Here is a 19,925-nt window from a genome sequence, read left to right as displayed (position 1 = left end):
CATTTTGTATAGGCTACATTTATAAACACTATGTGGACAGGCTAAGTGATGATAGGGCTATGATGTTTGTCCTTATCTACAGGGTAAATTAAGAAATGGGAAAGTAAAGATTAGATTAGATTAGATTCAACTTTATTGTCATTACACAAGTACAGGTACAAGGCAACGAAATGCAGTTTAGGTCTAACCAGAAGTGCAATAGCAGCAAGTGCAGGATATACAGTGGTTCCATAAGTGCAGAACATGGATATGTACTGAATAAATATAGAGTTGAATACTATTATAAACAAAAATTTACAGATAGATTTGTCCTATGAATATAATATACAGATAACTATTACTGTGAACAGAATTTACAGCTAGATATGTACTGAATATAATATACAGATGGCTATTACTATAAACAGAATTTTTACAGATAGATTTGTACTGAATATATATACAGATGGGTGTTACTATAAACAGAATGTGAGCATAATATACAGATGGCTATTACTATAAACAGAATTTTACAGATAGATATGTACTATGAATATATATATACAGATGGGTGTTACTATAAACAGAATGTGAGCATAATATACAGATGGCTATTACTATAAACAGAATTTTACAAATAGATATATGTATAAGTTAGGCTAAAATGAGCAGTATAACAATGGATTTAAAGTAGTGCAAATAAAGTTTGGACAGAAGCTATCCGAGTGAAAGTGCAGTGGAAGTAATTGCATATTACAGTTAAAGTACGGTATTGCAAATGTATATGTAAACAGTCGGTACTGTAAATAAACAGTCGGCAGTGCAAATTGAGCATATTCCAGTCAAGGTAGTAGTGCAAGATGCATATGTAAACAGTTGTTTCTGTAATAACAGTCAGCAGTGCAAATGAACATTATAGTATTGCAAATAACAAAATGGAGGCAGGTGTGAGGAGGGAGAGGAGAGTCAATCAGTATATGAGGGGAGTGGGATCAATGAGGGTTAGAGTTTAATAAAGAGACAGCTCTGGGGAAAAAACTGTTCTTTAGTCTGCTGGTCCTGGTCCGGAGGCACCTGAAACGCCTGCCGGAGGGCAGGAGAGAAAACAGTCTGTGGGCTGGGTGAGAGGAGTCCTTAAGGATGCTGCGAGCTCGATGCAGACAGCGTTTCCTCTGGATGTGCTCGATGGCAGGTAGTGGAGTCCCAGTGATGCGCTGGGCGGTTTTCACCACCCGCTGCAGTGCCTTGCGCTCTGCAACAGAACAGCTCCCATACCACACTGTAGCACAGTTGGTCAGGATGCTTTCTATTGCACAGCGATAGAAGTTCACCAGGATAGTGGAGGAAAGCTGATTCTTCCTCAGTGTCCTCAGGAAGAAAAGGCGCTGGTGAGCCTTCTTGACCAGGCTGGAGGTGTTGGTTGTCCAGGTCATGTCCGCCGAGATGTGGGTCCCCAGGAACTTGAAACTGGAGACACGCTCAACAGCCATTCCATTGATGTGGATGGTGTTGTGTGTGCCTCTTGACACTTTCCTGAAGTCCACGATGAGCTCCTTCGTTTTGGTGGTGTTGAGGAGCTGGTTATTTTCAGTGCACCATGTGGCCAGGTGCTTGATCTCCTCCCTATAGGCAGTCTCATCGTTGTTGCTGATGAGACCAATCACCGTAGTGTCGTCCGCAAACTTGACGATGGAATTAGATCCGTACACAGGCTTGCAGTCGGAGGTGAAGAGGGAGTAGAGAAACGGGCTTAGCACACAGCCCTGTGGTACACCAGTGTTGAGTGTGATGGACGTGGAGCAGTTGGAGCCTGATCGAACATTCTGGGGTCTGTTGGTCAAAAAGTCCAAGATCCAGTTGCACATGGAGGTGTTGATGCCCAGGTCTCCAAGTTTGGCTATTAACTTAGTTGGGATGACAGTGTTGAATGCTGAGCTGAAGTCAACAAACAGCATGCGTGCATAAGTGTTCTTATTGTCCAGATGTGTGAGCACAGAGTGCAGTGCCATGGAAACTGCATCCTCTGTGCTCCTATTGCTACGGTAGGCAAACTGGTGTGAGTCCAATGTGGATGGAAGAGAGTCTTTTAGGTGTGCCAGGACCAGCCGCTCAAAGCACTTCATTACGATGGGTGTGAGTGCTACAGGGCGGTAGTCGTTAAGGCACTTCGGGCTGGAGTGTTTTGGCACTGGCACAATGGAAGTGCATTTAAAGCATGTTGGTACAGCTGCTTGGGCAAGAGACAGGTTGAAAATGTCTGTAAAAACCCCAGCGAGCTGCTCCGCACATGCCCTGAGTACGCGTCCAGGGATGTTGTCTGGTCCAGCAGCCTTGTGCGCGCTGATCCTGCTCAGTGCATTGCAGACATCTGTGGAGGAGAGTGTGATCGGCGGGTGGTCAGCTGAGGATTTGAGCTTGGTGGCAGTTTCTCTGTTGTCTCTTTCAAAGCGAGCATAAAAGTCATTTAGCTCGTTCAGGAAGTTGACATCAGTGGCTGCGGGGGTGGAGTGAGAGGGTTTGTAGTCACTGATGGCCTGAATGCCCTGCCACATGCGCCGAGGGTCAGCGTTGGAAAAGTGTCCCTCTATCTTAAGCTTGTAGCAGTGCTTGGCCTCTTTGATGCCCCTTTTCAGATTTGCTCTGGATGTGCTATAGGCTTGTGCATCTCCTGATCTGAAGGCAGTGTTGCGTGTCTTCAATAGGAGTCGCACTTCCCTGTTCATCCATGGCTTCTGATTTGGGTATGTGGTGATCTGCTTCTGGGTTGTAACACTGTCAATGGTGGTATTGATATAATCCAGTACAGAGGAGGTGTAGCAGTCAATGTCCGTGTGAGAGCCACTGGTGGCTTGAGAAGCAAACATACTCCAGTCTGTGTGTAGAAACCTTTCCTGGAGTGAGGAATCTGCCCCCGCAGGCCACACCTTGATGGTCTTCACTGATGGCTTCACGCGATTGATGAGAGGTGCATATTTGGGGGTGAGGAACAAAGAAAGGTGATCTGACTGTCCCAGGTGGGGGAGGGGTGTCGCGACGTAAGCTCCAGCCATGTTTGTGTAAACATGGTCTAAGGTTTTGTTTCCTCTGGTATGACAGGAAACATGCTGGTGAAATTTCGGTAGCACTGACTTTAAGTTTGAATGATTAAAATCACCCGCAACAATAAACGCAGCTTCCGGGTGAACGGTCTGTTGTTTACTGATGGCTGCGTGAAGTTCTTTCATAGCAAACTTGGCATCAGCATCCGGGGGAATATAGGCTGCAGTTATAATAGTGGAAGTGAACTCCCGCGGTAGATAAAACGGTCTACATTTAACCATGAGAAACTCAAGGTTAGCTGAACAATGTCTCCCAACAATAGCAGAGTTTGTGCACCAAGCTTTGTTAATGTAAATGCACAATCCACCACCTCTGGTCTTACCGGAGCCATCTAATGTTCTATCCGCCCGGAATGTATGGCGTCCCGCTAGCTCAATAGCGTTGTCCGGTATTCCGCTGTTTAACCATGTTTCCGTGAAAATTAGAACATTACAGTTCAAAAGTCTCTTGCTGTATGTGATGTTGAGTCGAATCTCCTCCATTTTGTTCAACAGCGACCGTACATTGGCAAGGAAAATGCTGGGTAAAGAGAGCCGGTGTGGTGTTAGCTTTAGCTTAGCTCTTAGTCCTCCGCGCTTCCCCCGCCTTTGTTTACGATCTCGACGCCGCCTGCGAGCACTTCCGCCCGGCCGGGCAGAGTGCATAGCCCCGGGTGTTTTGGCGATCTCAGGAAGGAGTCGAAGGTTGTCCATAAAACTGTCGGAAATTCGCAAACCAATATCCAAAAGCTCACCTTGGGTGTACGATGTTAAGGCACAACTGTTCTGCACGAACAGACCCGAAATGAGAAAGAAAAATACTACTAAATTGCAGAATCTGGAGAGACCGCGAGCCTCGCGATGTACTCGCGCCGCCATCTTGGTTTCAACATCCGGGGGAATGAGTAGTGAAGTTACTTTTCAAATGATCACACGTGTGCGGCTTCTCTCCGCTGTGGATCCTCTCATGTGTTTTCAGATTTGATGAGTGACTGAATCTCTTGTCACAGTGTGAACACTTGTAAGGTTTTTCTCCAGTGTGGATTCTCTGGTGCAGTTTTAATTGTTCACTGAAGTAAAAGTATTCTCACACTCAAAGCACATGTCAGCTCTTACACCAGTGTGAATTTTCTGATGTACTTTTTAAAGTTGAAGTGAAAAAATCTTAAGGTGTGATGCACAGATAAATAAATAATTTAAATGTTATTTTTCTTAATTGCATTTACACTCACAGTTGAGACACTTGCCATTGCATTTTCATTAAATGTCCCGCAATGAATGCAGCAAAATTAAATGTGCAAATTGAAAATGCATTCCGAGCCGAACACGCCCCCTCCACTTAATGGAAATGCAATCACAAGTGTCTTAACTGTGATTTAATTCATTAATAATACATTTTTTATACATTATAGACAAATCCCATGTTTCTGTAGTGAGAATATGGGATGACTATAGTATCAAAATGATTAACACGTGCAAGCACTATCATCCATGAACTTGATAAAGGTTGCAGAAATGTTTTACTATTTACAACCAAATGCCTGTGTGTTCTAAACATATTTTGTCTGCAATAATAAATGTACAAAAAAGACAAACATCTATAAACATCAACATGATCACACAAAAAAGTTTATTTTTAATTTTTTTAAGCTGGTTTGTTTAGAGTTCATAGCAAGTTTATAATTCAACTGTTAAAGCATGAAATAAGGTTCCACGAATTAGTGAATTTGAGCTTAATGTGGGTATATTATCAGTAAAAAGTAATCATTAAAAAAAATTGTAATCATTAAAAAAAATCAGCCATATATATCAATGCGATTCATAACCTGATAATGTTGTGCACTAGAGGGAGCCACAGGACTGCAAATTCTTCCAGATCTGAGTGTAAAGGTGCTGTATGTAACTTTTTTACTCTAGTAAAGCATACAAATAGCATAATATGTTTATAAAGCTTGGAAGAGCCAGAACATTTTTTAATGTAACTCTGATTGTATTCGTCTGAAAGAAGAATGTCATACACACCTAGGATGACTTGAGGGTGAGTAAATCATGGGCTAATTTTCATTTTTGGGTGAACTAACCCTTTAATACGCTTAAAACAGTGGAGATGGTCGTGGACTTGAGGAGAAACGCCTCAGCATCATTCCCACTCACCATCATGAACAGCATGAGTCTTTCAGCACCATCTCTCAGGACCTGAAGGAGGAGTTCCACATAGACTCTATTGCAAAAAGTAATGTACTTCCTTCGCCGGCTGATGAAGTTCAACCTGTCACAGGAGCTGAAATATTAGATATAATGGCAGTTTAATTGAGTCTAATGGGCTTCTGTCTGTTTTAATGTGAATTATTGTCATTTAGAGTTTGATCAGTTTTGGCTCATTTGAACATTCCATCAATGACAGTCTGTGGGACTTTTCAGAGTTTTTGATCGTCATTTTTGGAAAAACGTAAGTCTGATCAGTTATAAAAGATAAAGCAGCTCGAGTCAGAACAGTCTGAAGATCTGAGCCAAGTTTGGTGGATGTTAGGAGGAGTTACAGTTAGAAAATATAGTCTCAGAATAATAATTTACATTTATGCATTTGGCAGACACTTTTATTCAAAGCGACTTACATTGCATTTCAAGGCACACATTTACATTCTTATCAGTTCTTGCTTTCCCTGGGAATCAAACCCATGACCTTGGTGTTGCAAGTGCCAAAGCTTTACTGTTTGAGCTACAGGAAAACTTATAATAATAATAATAATAATTATTATTATTTATAAAGCCAACCTAGTTAGTTAGTAAGTCAAACAGAACAGACGGTAAGAGTAAACTGTTTTAAACCGATACACAGACTATAAGAGGCGATGAAATGAAGATGATCAGATGCTGCTGAAGATCAGACACACACTTACAGTTTTTCATAAATCTCAACAGATCTAATGGATGTATTGTTATTTTTAACTCTTGATAGAACACAAATGTCTGAATCACACATTTAATGTTTGTAGTTTATGCCGTTAAACACTAAATGCTTGAGTTACAATAGTGCTGTTTAAGAGCTGTGGACTGATCCGCCATCATTACTGTCGTTTCTACAGTTGAAGCGTTGTGTCATAGAGTGGAAGAAGTTAGAAACCTGTGTGAAACACATTTATTCTTCAGTCTAGAAATAAAGTAATAAATTGGTGTGTAAGAAAACCCTTCACTTGCTAATGTAAAGTCAGTCCTCAGACTTCAGAGCTTTTCTGGCATCTAGAGGTCAAACTGAGCAACTGACTCAAACCTCAATGACAGTCGACGTTAATAAAAACGGCAGAGGTCACAGAGCAAACAGCATTGAGTCTTGTGTTTCCAAGGGGCTCATTATTTTTTCCACATGTTTATTTTAACGTGCAAACAGCAGCACACAGAACAGATCAACAACAGAATCTGGATTCACATCAAATTTACACAGTGACAACAGAGAAAAACACAATAAAATAATGTAAATAAAAACCATAAAATAGGCCTACACTAAAGGCCCACCAAAATAGGCCTACAGTATTTTTTATTTATTTTTACTTAAATAATGAACTAATTAAGATGACAAAAAGAAAACACTGAATCCGTTTGAAGCTTTGAAAAAAAAAAACGGCTATTTTTAAGTTTAAGTTTTTTAATTTTTTTCGTCAAATAAAAATAGCAGGCCTGCCTCAATCCACACCTTGTCTAGTTTTTATTTAAAAAAAGTAACATGTGTACATGATGTGGGGTTAGTCTGGAGCGCAGCCTGTTGACAGAAAACACCCTCTCCGACGGCACAGATATTGCTTCACAAGTGATACTGTACTTGCGAGTTGCGACTGGTGGACTTGTAATGTACTTGTACTACTTCTGTATTTTAATTAATACCACGTAGCATATTTTGCAAGTAACTTCATCGCCCTTTCTGTCGAAATGGTCCCACACTCTTTTCACTCGCTTCATTTTGCTTGCAGTGAAATATGTCCATAGGCATGTGTGGTTGTGCGTAACAAATATAGGCTATATATATATTGGTGTTGACCCAAAGGTGGTGTGTGGCGAGACAAAGGTGGTGTGGCATCGTGAGAGGGTATGTCATAGAGGCAAGGTATGTGCCATCTAGGTGGTTGCAGCAATGGGGACTACAAACCAAGATGGCCACCTGGTCCTGGACTACAGTTACCAGGGACACAACTGTTGTGAGTGAAGGAGAAAAGCTGTTAATGAGCTGAGGACAGAGAGACTGGCTGTTTTTTGTTAGAGAGCATAAAGAGAAGCTGGGAAAGTGTTTTGGTTAAAAAGTGTTTTTTAGTTGATTTGGTTTTGAGTTGATTATTAAAAAGAAACCAGTGACTTGATCTCTGCCTGGACTCGATTTGTGAAGTAACCCACGCTTTGGTGATCCTCTACCTCTCCCGATGCCACAGTGGATACAGGCAATAAGACGTGAAGCATCCGCTGGAAGAATGGGTTAATTGTGGGATCCTGACACTCAGTATGCACTAAAAACTTATAAAAACTTGTTTCTAGGCTTTTGTAGCTTGTTTTCTGTACACCTTGTCACATAGCAGCTTTTAGACATTGTTTTTTGTTATAAGTCAAAAGCTTCAGGCAATACAAAGCCAATGGAGACGGTTGGCCTAAATGCCTAAATGCGCTCTGTTTCTATTTCAATTCTCTCTGTGAACAGTGTGTTTGAAAACTCTATCAATATTGCATATTAATTAAATAAATAAATGTAATGTCAGAGAATGCACAAAGCCACAGGCGTAACTATCGGTAAGCAGGGTAAGCGGTTGCTTACGGGCCCGGACCAATCAGGGGCCCGGCCGCGTTACTGAAGATATTGATTGACAGCCGTGTCCCCCTATCGCATTTTACTACTTTTAGTCTGATCGCATTTAAATTTTTTGCGAATTGATTTGAATAAATAATATCAACAACATATTTGACTGATCATTAAATAAATGTTTGAAACGAACAATGATGAGTTTGGTGTAATTTGTTTCGAATTGGGACTGGGGAATCCCCGGGTGAACATGCGCATTTGCGTGCAAAACAGTAAAAAACTTTGAACTTGAGACAGATATGGAGTCGTCAAATTTTAAACACAAAAGTGGCTTTCAAAAGCGCAAACGAAAAGAGGAATTTGATAAATTAATTAATAAATGACCAAAAATAGGAAGCTTCTTTAAAAAGATGACACAGGGGGAGATTGAGATGGAGCAAGAGAGTGAAGCGAGTAAAGCACCTGAAGCGACCGTTGGTAGTAGCACCTCCGTGGTTAAATGCAGCTATAATGTAAGTGAGCATTTTTTTTATTTTTTTATGTATTTGGACCTAGGCCTATGTGTATATAGCAGTAGCAGTGACAGTAACAGTAACAATGTGTTATTATGGTGCGCCGTCACCAGCATTTTTTTTTTTTTTTGGCGCGTAGCGTCATCACGTGTTGTAGTAGGGGGGCCCGCCTTGATAATCCTGCTTAAGGGCCCGGTGTTGGCTCGTTACGCCACTGCACAAAGCGCATCCTTTTGAGATGTAAATTACAATACATTTTAATTAAAATAAAACACAAAAGGCCTACATCATAAAACTCAGAAGATTATGTTTTTTTAATATATTATATTATAATACAAATAAAAAGGCGTCAGTCGAGTCCCAAAATACACGTAGCCTAGGCTAAATCAGCGTCTTCACAGCAAGGGAAATGTTTGGAATAACAAGTAGAACTGTGTGCGGCACAGCTTGCCCTTTATATTGTACAACAGACCAATTAAATTAGGCAGAATAACTTTTTATATGTTTGGTTGACTGTTTCATTTTGATAATGATCAGTCTGCGATATGAAGCAACGCCAGAACTGATATGTTGTGTGAGAGCGCGATGCGCGAGCGCCATCACTTGGATTTGTTCCACTGCTGGGATATTATAACGTAATACTCTGTTATTTATAGTCATACAGATAATATGACATCATTCGAAACAGTAAAATGTATATTTTTATTTGTGTACATTCAAAATGACTACAAAATATAATGCCATTGAAAAATAAATAAAACAACATGATGCGCTGCTTTAGCGCGTCTCGGTCTCTTTATCTTTCTGGCGCTCACCAAAAATGAACCAAAATACAGAGAATAGCCTTCTTGGCGCGCCTACTTTTGAAAGTCAACATTTAGATTATTTAACGTTAAATGCATTATATATGCCAGAGTCACTTTGGAATAAATCACAGCGTGTTTCATAAAACGTGACTTAGCCTATACAGTCCGGAAAATAGGCTATAGGTTATAGCAAATTCAGACCAACTGCTGGTCTACTCAGAGAAAAAGCCCTTTTCTGGGCTCTTCTGTTGTACCGAGCCATTCGTTAGTCTAGTTGTTTGATGAGGAAATGAAATATAGCCTATAGTTGCAAGACACGCGTTAAGTTTTGTAAGCTCCATGCAACAGCGGACTATTACTAGAATATTAGAAATCTAATACTCAAGCTGTTTTCTCATTTTTACTCTTAATATTAACGACTGAACAAAAGATACACGGATTCTCTTGAACCACCACCGCGTTTGCGGCAGAAAACTACTGCAGTGCAGCCAAAATGCTCTGTTCGACTTATCTGAGATCCTTTACTCTTCCCTGTGGATGACCTGTGACCTACTTTCTGTAAGATCTGAATTTTTTTAACTTGAATTTTTGAGATTGAATTTTAGAAAACTGAATATTTGCAGTATAAGAATTCAGAACAAAAAAACTAGCTGTTTGAAAATACATGTCTATAAAATTCAGCCATAAAAACATTTCAGTTTGTTAAATTTCAAATGTTCAATATTCGTTTAAAAAAAATCTAATTCAGAACTATTTAAACTACCACCTAAAATTCTATTTTGTTAGATTACACTTGCAAATAATTCAAATTTACACAATTCAAATTCAAATAGTTTAGTCATATTATAAGCTCCATAGTATCCACTTTTGTCCTTAAACGCTTGTTTTTTGGGTTCAACAGCTTATAAAAACTTGTTTCTAGGCTTTTGTAGCTTGTTTTCTGTACACTTTGTAACATAGCAGCTTTTAGACATTGTTTTTTGTTATAAGTCAAAAGGTTCAGGCAATACAAATCAATGGAGACGGTTTTATTTACTAAATTATTTAAATTATTTTTGTGAACAGTGTGTTTTAAAACTCTATCAATAGATAGCCTAGTAGGGAGTTAATAATTTTACTGGGAAAATTTACAAGAAAATGGGCTCTTTGTAAAAAAAAAAAAATATTTGTTTATTTTGCTCCATATGGTTAGAAAAAAACAAAAACAGAATAAAAGCTCAAAGCAAACTGTAGGCCTATATATAATCATATAATCTATGTGATCAAAACAACTCGCAGTGACCCAAAAGCAGTAGGCAGAAGCTTTGCTTATTACACATACTGTACATTTCAGCCTCAATTCAGTGTTTTTTTCCACCATTAATCATATTAAACAACAGAATACGGCCATTCAACTTTAACAAAAATGTAAAGAATAACCTTCCTTTAACATAAATGTATTAATTCCATTATTCAATTTTTTCTGTGAACCTTAGATGATTCATATACATTTGTACTGTATGTCTGATACGTTTTCAATCATAAGATTTTGTGCAGTTTGGATGCTGTCGATAGATATTTTACATTTCAATGTCTGTTTCAGTGGTTCTTTGGGCTTCCAAATTACAAAAGCACAGACGTTGTACAAACAGTAAAAAAAAAAAAAAAAAAAAAAAAAAACTAACATTAAAATAAGCTAAAACAACAAAAAATTCAGCAATTTTTTAAATTGTTTTGGAAACAATCCTGGAAACCTGGATATACAAGATAGCCTACATTTAAAAGAGGGATTTTCTAGACCTGGAAAAGTCATGTAAATTACAAAAATCTTTCTAGTTATGCCAACGCCTAAAATAATTAATTGGGAAGACATTGTGAGTAACTGTGTGCTTATTTCCCATGTGTGTAAAATGAGCTATACAACTTATAGTTATGCATTGTCAATGTAAAAAATGTAGTTCCCTTTCGTCCTGGGAACTCCGACGTGTCATTGGGGGAGTTCCCTGACGAATTGGGATCACGCTAGGGAGCCGCGACCCGCCTACCAGCGCGGGTATAAAAGGCGGAAGTAAACATTGCGTCAGTGCTTTTTGCTTCGGAGCCATCCAGTGTGTCTCTGTGTGAGCTGCTGTTCTTTTGCCTGAAGACTTTAACTGAAAAAACGAGTCCTCTTTTGGGAAGAAGAGCCTTTCTGGTGCTGGTGTGACAGCGCTTCAGCGACCATCGCTTCTTAAAAAAAAGAAAAAAAGAGCTGTTTTCACAGCTGGTAGTGGTGAGTGCACCTTGCAGTTTCCCCGTCGTGTCTGCCGCGGTGGTCCCTCGGTGCGTCGGCACATGACAGAGAGTAATTCTCTTTCTAAAAGAGCATTACAGGCGTTTCGCGTCCTTTTCAGGATGTCGTTTCACCCGTGCGTTTCTGGATGCGGTCGACTTCTCCCTCAGGAAGATGGTCACAAACACTGCCTCTCGTGTTTGGGCTTAAAGCACGCTGAGGCAGCGTTTCATTCGTACCATTCTTCCCGGAAGTGCATGAGGAGTTTAGTAAGTCCTGGCTGGCCCCTCTGGCGACCAGACGCAGACAACCTCGCTCCTCCTTCCTCACCACTCTTGATGGCGGAGCGGCGCACGGGTATGAGGGAATCCCCCCAGTGGAGTCACCGCATGTTCCCTGGGTCGGGCGATGTCCACTCTGGTGGTCCAGGAGCGCCACCTATGGCTTACCCTTGTGGATATGCGGGAAGCAGAGAAAAACAAACTTCTCAACTTCCCCATATCCCAAGGCGGCCTCTTCGGCGACACGGTGGAGAGCTTCGCCCAAGAGTTCTCCACCGCCCAGAAGCAGTCGGAGGCAATACGGCACGTCCTGCACAGGAGGCAGACTGCTGCTGGTCCATCTTCTGTGGCCGTAGAGCCTCCGGCTGCTCGTCGCCGAGGGTGCCCTCCTATGGCCGCTCCTCCTTCAGGGCAGCAGTCTAAACCTGGGGGGTGGAGGTCTGGTCATAAGAGGGCGGCCCAGCCCGCTCAGGCACCTCCGGCCCCTTCTCGGAGGAAGAAGGGCGGGAAGCGTTCCTGAGATGGGCGACCTGGAGGAGGACCTGGATGCTGCTCACGGGGAGGGTGCCTTTGCACACCTCCTTCTCCCGGGGGAGGGCCGGGTGGAGAATCCTGTTTTGAGTTTTATTTCTGTTCCGCTGCTGACCACTCAGTCAGCGGTACCCAAAATTTCAATGAAAGAGCAGTTTCTACTTCCTCCTTCAGGTCATCCACGGCTGAGACTGGCGGGCACACAGTCTCTCCCGTCCAAGAGAACCAGAATGGCAGTGTGCGCCACCCCCGAGCGGCACCACTCCCGTTCCCCTCTCCCCAGTTTGCAGATAGCAGTGACGCGTCGCTCCGGTCTGCAGCTGGGCCCGGAGGCGCAGAGACCAGGACACGAGGAGTCAGGGCCTCGTTCCTCGTCTCTCCCCCTCCCCTCGCCACCGGGCAGCCCGCAGCAGAATGCCCACGGGCCTTCTCTACTGTCTGCCCCCCGGTGGAAGCAGGTTGGTGTCAAGTTTCACACCCAGACCCCGCGCTCGGTCGCTACAACGCCACCAGTGCCGGGTCCGTCTTCCACCTCGCTGCCCCTCCGCGGGTACGCCGGTGGTTCGGGTGGGTTTGTTGGGACGGTATCTGGAGGCCTGGCTAGCGCTTCCGGGTCCGTCCCGATGGCTCATCCGCACCATTCGGTTCGGCTATGCAATTCAGTTTGCACGCCGGCCTCCCAAGTTCAGGGGCGTCCACTTCACCCGTGTGCGACTCGCCTCCCAACTCCTCCTATGGAGTCAGAAGCATCTGAGGTCGCTTCGTGCCGTTCATGTTCCAGGGGCGCTCAACCGTGTGGCAGACGAGCTCTCACGGCAGCCCCCCCTTCCAGGAGAATGGCGACTCCATCCCCAGGAGGTTCAGCTGATTTGGAGTGTCTTCAGAGTCGCACAGGTAGACCTGTTTGCCTCTCCAGACACGACCCATTGCCAGTGGTTTTACTCCCTGACCGAGGGGACCCTCGGCACGGACGCCCTGGCTCACAGCTGGCCCCGGGACTTGCGCAAGTATGCGTTTCCCCCAGTGAGCCTTCTTGCACAGACCCTGTGCAAGGTCAGGGAGGACGAGGAGCAGGTCCTTCTAGTGGCGCCGTATTGGCCCACCAGGACTTGGTTCACGGAACTCATGCTCCTCGCGACAGTCCCTCCTTGGCCAATCCCTCTGAGGAAGGACCTTCTTTCTCAGAGACGGGGCACTCTATGGCACCCGCGTCCAGACCTCTGGAAACTCCATGTCTGGTCCCTGGACGGGACACGGAGGTTCTAGGTGGTCTACCACAGGCAGTGGTAGACACCATCACTTCCTCTAGAGCCCCCTCTACGAGGCGCCTCTATGCGTTGAAGTGGAACTTGTTCGTCGAATGGTGTTCCTCCCGTCAGGAGGACCCCCGAACTTAGGGCACGCTTTCCCAGTGTTATTCAATATCCACTGAGCGGGTCTTGCGGAACAGCAGTGTGATTCCCTAGCTAGCTCCCGCAACTTATTCAAGAAACTGCTGCAGGGTAGCTTAGCTGGGCGCTGGAAAGGGCCAGCACCATGGCGTTTTATTAGGGATCCCAATTCGTCAGGGAACTCCCTCGACGACACGTCGGAGTTCCCAGGACGAAAGGGAACGTCTCGGTTACGTATGTAACCCTCGTTCCCTGAGTTCAGGGAACGGAGACGTGTCATCCCTTCGCCATGTGGCTGTACCTTCGCGGAGGACTGGACACTGTTCGGCTCCTCAGCGAAAAGCACTGACGCAATGTTTACTTCCGCCATTTATACCCGCGCTGGTAGGCGGGTCGCGGAATGCAAATCTTGCATGCCACTGTTCATTGGCTCGTTTTAATTCTCTCGAAGGCAATTGGCTCCCTAGCATGATCCCAATTCATCAGGGAACTCCCCCGACGACACGTCTCCATTCCCTGAACTTAGGGAATGAGGGTTACATACGTAACCGAGATTTTTTTTTAATATGCAAATAGAACTATGGTTTTTTCAATTATCAATGTCTAAAACCAGTATGGTCAAACTAACACACATGTGTTTCTGCCTAATTGTTGACTTTTGTTCTAGTGCTTTCACAACTGTTTTAATAACCTTTGGTAAAGTTTTAATTTAGCAATGTGGAACTAGTGTGACTACATATTTTCAGGAGTATTTTAAGAGCGATGAGCTCACTGTTGAGGTTTGGAAGAGTTTATTCGTTTATTAGAGAAACACGTGTGGTTAAAGAAGAAAGAAAGAAGAGGAACTGACATCTTAACCCACACAGAACTGGTCATCTCTGAACCCGGTTTGGACTGAACCTGGTAAAACAAAAATAACTTATTTAACTTATTTTATATTACTGTGTTTAACCAAATACATAAACACGGCACGTTGAATAGCATAATTATCTTTATTTATCATCTAATTGATGCTTGTGATGATGATTTTATAGAAATGTATATGTATTGAAAGCCATCTGTACACTAACAGACTGTACCTCATATGTTCACTAAATGAATGTGACATGATGGTTTAGGATTGTCTGGATGAGAATGATGTGTCTGACATTTAATGACAGTTACTTTTTACATTACGGTATTAGTTTTCATGTTTATGGGTTGTTGCTGATGTACAAGAGAATGGAATTATAAAGTGATGTAGATTACAAATTAAACATGGCTTGAGTCAAAACCTGTGATCGGCTGTTCGAACAACGAGTCGTTGAGGATGAGGATGATGTTCATACACACCTGGAATCGGAGGGTTTGGTGTGATATCTGGAGTTGTTTCTGTAGTTGATGTTACAACTGTTAAAAACAAAATGGAAATATAAATATATAATATTTTAATGCATGAACATAATATCAAGGCATTTATTTCACAAACTGCTGTAGTCCAGAGCTACAGTATCAGTGCTGAAAGCTGCTCACACTAACATGGGATGAGTTGTGTTCAAAATATCAGATATCTTTGTTTCCCCGCCTCCTCAGACTCGACACTTACGCCGGTTGCCAGTTTGAGGACACGCAACAGAACGAGCGCAATTGACAATGAAAGCCGAGGAGACTTATACACTGTAAGTTGATTTATCCGTGTTTTAATAAGCTCTCGTTCATAGAGATGTTTAGATGGATACCGAGGCTTTTTAGGTTGTGTAGAATCTGCGATCCCTGACCCAGTTTGTTTGCTCGTTTCCAAGGCTGCGATACGCTGTGTTTTCCTGCTATCTGGCATCCAGGCGTGTCAAAATACTATTGGCTGAACTGGCAGTGGGCGGAGTCACACAGACCAAAATCAAAATCCGACTGACAACACGGAAAGTGTAATCCAGAGAGGATTCAGATACTGATTCTAGAAAACTCCATGAGTCGGTCAAATGAAGATGATGACCATAAACACCTGGATTTGGAGAGTTTGCTGTGGTATGTGGAGTTGTTTCTGTAGTTGATGTTACAACTGTTAAAAACTAAATTGAAATAGAAATATATAATATTTTAATGCATGAACATAATATCTAGGCATTTATTTTACAAACTGTATCAGTATCAGTGCTGAAATCTGCTCACACTAACATGGGATGAGTTGTGTTTAACACTAGAAGTGCCAGAATTCCATAACTACTAGAACTGCCGCGAGCGGTCATTTTGACCGCTAGATTCCAAACTCTATATCTTTAATGATACATACCCAATTGAGAGATTAATGCATTTATTGTATTAGGATATATTTTAAAAACAAAACAACACCAAACTGTACATTTAAACAAGTTTAATTATACATTTATAAATAATATCTGTAGATGTCCTGAACAAAATAACGGAGTAGCCTATGTTTTCATGTTTCCACTGTTCGATCGCGCCCGCCGACACACACACACACACACACACACACACACACACACACACACACACACCATATTACAGCATTGCAGTCTTGACATTGCAGCCTGTTCATTATAGCCATAATAAAATAGTCAACCTAACATATAAAAATTCCACTGCTCTGTTTATATAGTCAGTATAGCCTCGTACAATTCGTACCATTTTGCACGTGTGAAGAGGATGATTTTTTCCGTCGATATTGGAACGTGAGTGAAGTACAAAGCCTATAATAAAGTAGTTTAGTTTAAAATAGTTTACCATCCAAATACATCGCAAATGTTGAAACATTTTGATTCTAATTAGAGAATTAGGTGAGCCTAACGCCGCTTACTTTCACTTTCGCTTATAAAGTATTTCATTTTGGCTTGTTTATAGTTATTTTTTCATTCTTGTTCTGTTCTGAATATCATTACATTTAAATTATTTGTTGTTGAATATGTTTTGTGTATTTTTACCACATTTTATTGTTGTGTATATTGGTATAGCCTATAATAATACCGCGAAATTCAGTGCGGTCAATATGACCGTCTATGGCCGAAATAGGTAAATATGTTCATTTGTTTTTTTGCCTTATGTGCAATTTATATGAAAAACATTTTAAATGAAAATACAGACACTTTTAGGAAAAGTCAGGAACCGGCAGGATTTTATTTATTTTTTCAACAAAGTTATTGCAGATATAAAATTCAAAACGGTCAAAATGACCGCCATGGCACTTCTAGTGTTAATAAATCCTCACTATGATTTGATTAATTTATCATGGGATGGTGTGAGTTACACTAGCTGTATATTATGATTATTTTGCATCAGACAACAGACTGTACAAGACCGGTCATATGTATCAAAACTCACTGACAAATCTGACAAAGAGCTTTTTTTGATGATAATATGTGTGATGATAAAGCAGTCTGTGAGAGCCAGTGCAAACCACTGAAGCAAGAGACTGATGATGTGTGACAGTGATCATGTGATCATGAACCTTGTGTAGAAGCTGCTGCTGTAGTTCGGCTTGATGTCTTCTCAGAGTTTGAGCTTCTGACTGGAGTCAGTGTTGTTGAAGCGACTGGAGCTGCAGAAGATGAATGTTCAGACGCATCAGGACATTAACATCATATTTTCATATTGATCATGACATGCAGTTTGTGTTCAATCATCACAGCTTACAGTGGCAGTAGTTGAGAAGAGAGATGTTACTGTATCATTTATTCCTGGTTTATATGAGAGTGAAACACAGTGAGCTGCTTCCCATAAACCTTCAGCTTTCCTGAATCAATGACATTATTAAGCCTTAGAATTCCTCAAACTGCATACAAATCCTTATAATTCCCAATATTGACGTCCCTCATGGGTCATACATGAAATATTGCATAAATCAGAAGAGTCTATTTTAGCCTAGTATGACCCATAGGAGGTCAATATTGGGAATTATAATAATTTTTATGCAGTTTATGACATTGACCACTAATATTTTACAATTGCCAAACATATGAAGCCATCAGGAAGAGTAGAGTCAGTGTGTGTGAAAGTTTTGACAAATCTGTTTGAAAAGAGTGTTTTCTCACCTGAATACTTGACAGTGTATCTGACTGAGGTCTTGAGTTGATTTCTGTGAGTAAGCCGACATCTCCACTCTCTGTTGTTATCTTCATTCAGGAGTGTTGTAGTCAGAGTGATGATGATACAGCGATATTGATCTGATGATGATGATGATATCTGATATCTGGAGTCTGTCTTCAGATCAACACCAGCCTGATTCACCCACAACAGCTCAATTCCCTCAGAACGAACCCATTCATCACAGGAGAGTCCATTATCTGAATACAACTGACAGGAGAGAGTCACAGAGCGGCCTGGACTGATCTCAGTCTGTGAGGATGAAGATGATGATGATGATGATGATGATGGAGACACTGAAACTGAACACAAGACACAAATCACAGACTCTTCCATCATCATCTGAGTTTAAAGAGAGAACCTTTTTAAATTGATCACATAATCATAAACTTACCATGAAGAACATGCAGAGAAACACGTGCATCAGGTCCTTGTTTCTGTCCGTTCACATATTGTTGGCAGCTGTAAGATCCATAATCTTCTTCTGTGACGTTCTTGATGTTCAGAGAGCAGTCAGACTCCAGTCTCAGTCTCTCATGTTTCTCTGTGTCTTTATTCTTTATCCCTTGATGAATCAGTTCAACTCCTGCTGAATGTCTGAATCTGTTATAGTAGGTCCATGTAGTTTTAGATTTGCAGTCAGGAAGAGCATTATTACAGGACAGACGAGCATTTTCACCAGAACTGATGAACACATGATCCTCCACTCCACTGATACCTGAAACACAGTATATCTCAGTGATCATTATGATATTAATAAATATAAACCATACCAGCATAAAAACCAGAAGAATCAAATCATACAGTCTTTTTCCTGTGTTTGATAGTTAATGCATTAATAAACATTTATGGATAAACCAAATCAAACGCCTCTTTAAGAAGGAATAAGAAATACCCTGACTTTGAAACAAATGTAAATAATGTAATATCATCATCCAGACACAGTCGTGATGATACTGTACTTCTGTTCTCTGACCACACAACATCACTTCACTGAGCTGAACACTCGTTGTGTGTTTGATAGTAAGTTTATGATCAATCATGAGCTGAGTTTGGGAAGTAGTTAACAGTGAATTTGATCATGATTAGGGCCCTCTCAAGTAAAGGCATGACAAAATAATGCATTAACAAATCATTTAATACAATATGATTAAACATGCACTAGGAGAATATTTGTATTCCTTTACACCACCAGTACAACAAAACAAACAAACAAACAAAAGATAAAGGTTATTTGTAGTTATTTTATTATTTATTGATATCATTAAACACAGACTCATCAGTCAACATATATTAGAGTAAAATGCCAGCATTACCGTAGCAACACAACTAACACGCCGAGAGCACCTATAGTGAAGATATTTTAAGTTGAACTAAATAGTTTCCACCTCTTCTATTTTTGACAGATTGTGGAACATCTAATGCAAGAGCTTTATACACTAAGTGTCACAACCCTTCAGTTTTGGATATTCTTTCTTTTAATGATCTCTCATTAACCATGAGTTCAATCAGGCCTACACGAATGCTTACTGGTTTTAAATGTGTTCGTTTGGGAATAAAGGCTACATTTAATCCACAGCACATCTCAACATTATCCTACTGTAAGATATAGAACAAAATCAATTTCAAATAAAGTTAAAGAAGTTACATATAAGGCCATTCATTTGATTTATCCAGTGAGAAGAGCTCAAGATTTTTTAGAGACATGGAGACTAAATGCGTCTTTTGTAATTTAGAAGAAGAATCCATAAAACATGTATTTTATGAATGTATATTGTTTTGGATTGATATTGAATATCTAATATTTAAATTCACAAAATCAAATATTCGACTGTCTGGTAAAGATATAATTTTGTTGAATAAAAATAAGAGTTTTGAGCAAAATGTGGTGATTAACTTAATAATTATGTAAAATACCATAAACAGAAATGGACCAATAATAAACCTAACATTATATTATTTAAACTGAACTTAAGCATTATATTGAGGACCTAAAAGAAGCAAAAAAAAAAAAAAAAAGCAAATGGATGTCATTTTTTAATCCTTTTCTTTTTAGATTTTTTTTTAATAAATTTTCCACTGTATGGTTTTCTCTTTTTTTCTATCTGTTGTTTCCTTTGATGCTCTAATGAATGTAATAGATAACAGTTGAACACACAGTGATCCTCTGATATGTGTATGTTGTTCTTGTAGCATTTAGGCAGATTTAAACTCTCATGTTTACCAATATCTTATACAAA

The 19,925-nt window shown here is 40.9% G+C and overlaps 1 protein-coding gene and 1 long non-coding RNA gene across 2 annotated transcripts in view; both read right to left on the bottom strand.

Moving 5' to 3' along the window:
• Positions 1 to 19,925, bottom strand: part of LOC309498564 (uncharacterized protein) — a 270,271-nt gene that overhangs the window by 172,308 nt on the left and 78,038 nt on the right. Inside the window, exon 4 of the mRNA XM_082169347.1 lies at positions 18,080 to 18,403. Within this exon, the coding sequence (XP_082025473.1) occupies positions 18,080 to 18,403 (324 nt within the window). The remainder of the gene's footprint in view (positions 1 to 18,079; positions 18,404 to 19,925) is intronic.
• Positions 14,388 to 17,360, bottom strand: LOC309503574. Its single transcript, XR_014207745.1, has 3 exons — positions 17,051 to 17,360; positions 14,941 to 14,997; positions 14,388 to 14,508 (listed from the first exon to the last, which is right to left on the bottom strand). It is a non-coding gene; the product is annotated as an uncharacterized lncRNA (long non-coding RNA).

Source organism: Leuciscus leuciscus (assembly GCF_965113295.1).
Source record: "Leuciscus leuciscus genome assembly, chromosome: 1".
NCBI classification, from domain to species: domain Eukaryota; kingdom Metazoa; phylum Chordata; class Actinopteri; order Cypriniformes; family Leuciscidae; genus Leuciscus; species Leuciscus leuciscus.
This window is presented reverse-complemented; position numbering and strand designations above follow the sequence as displayed.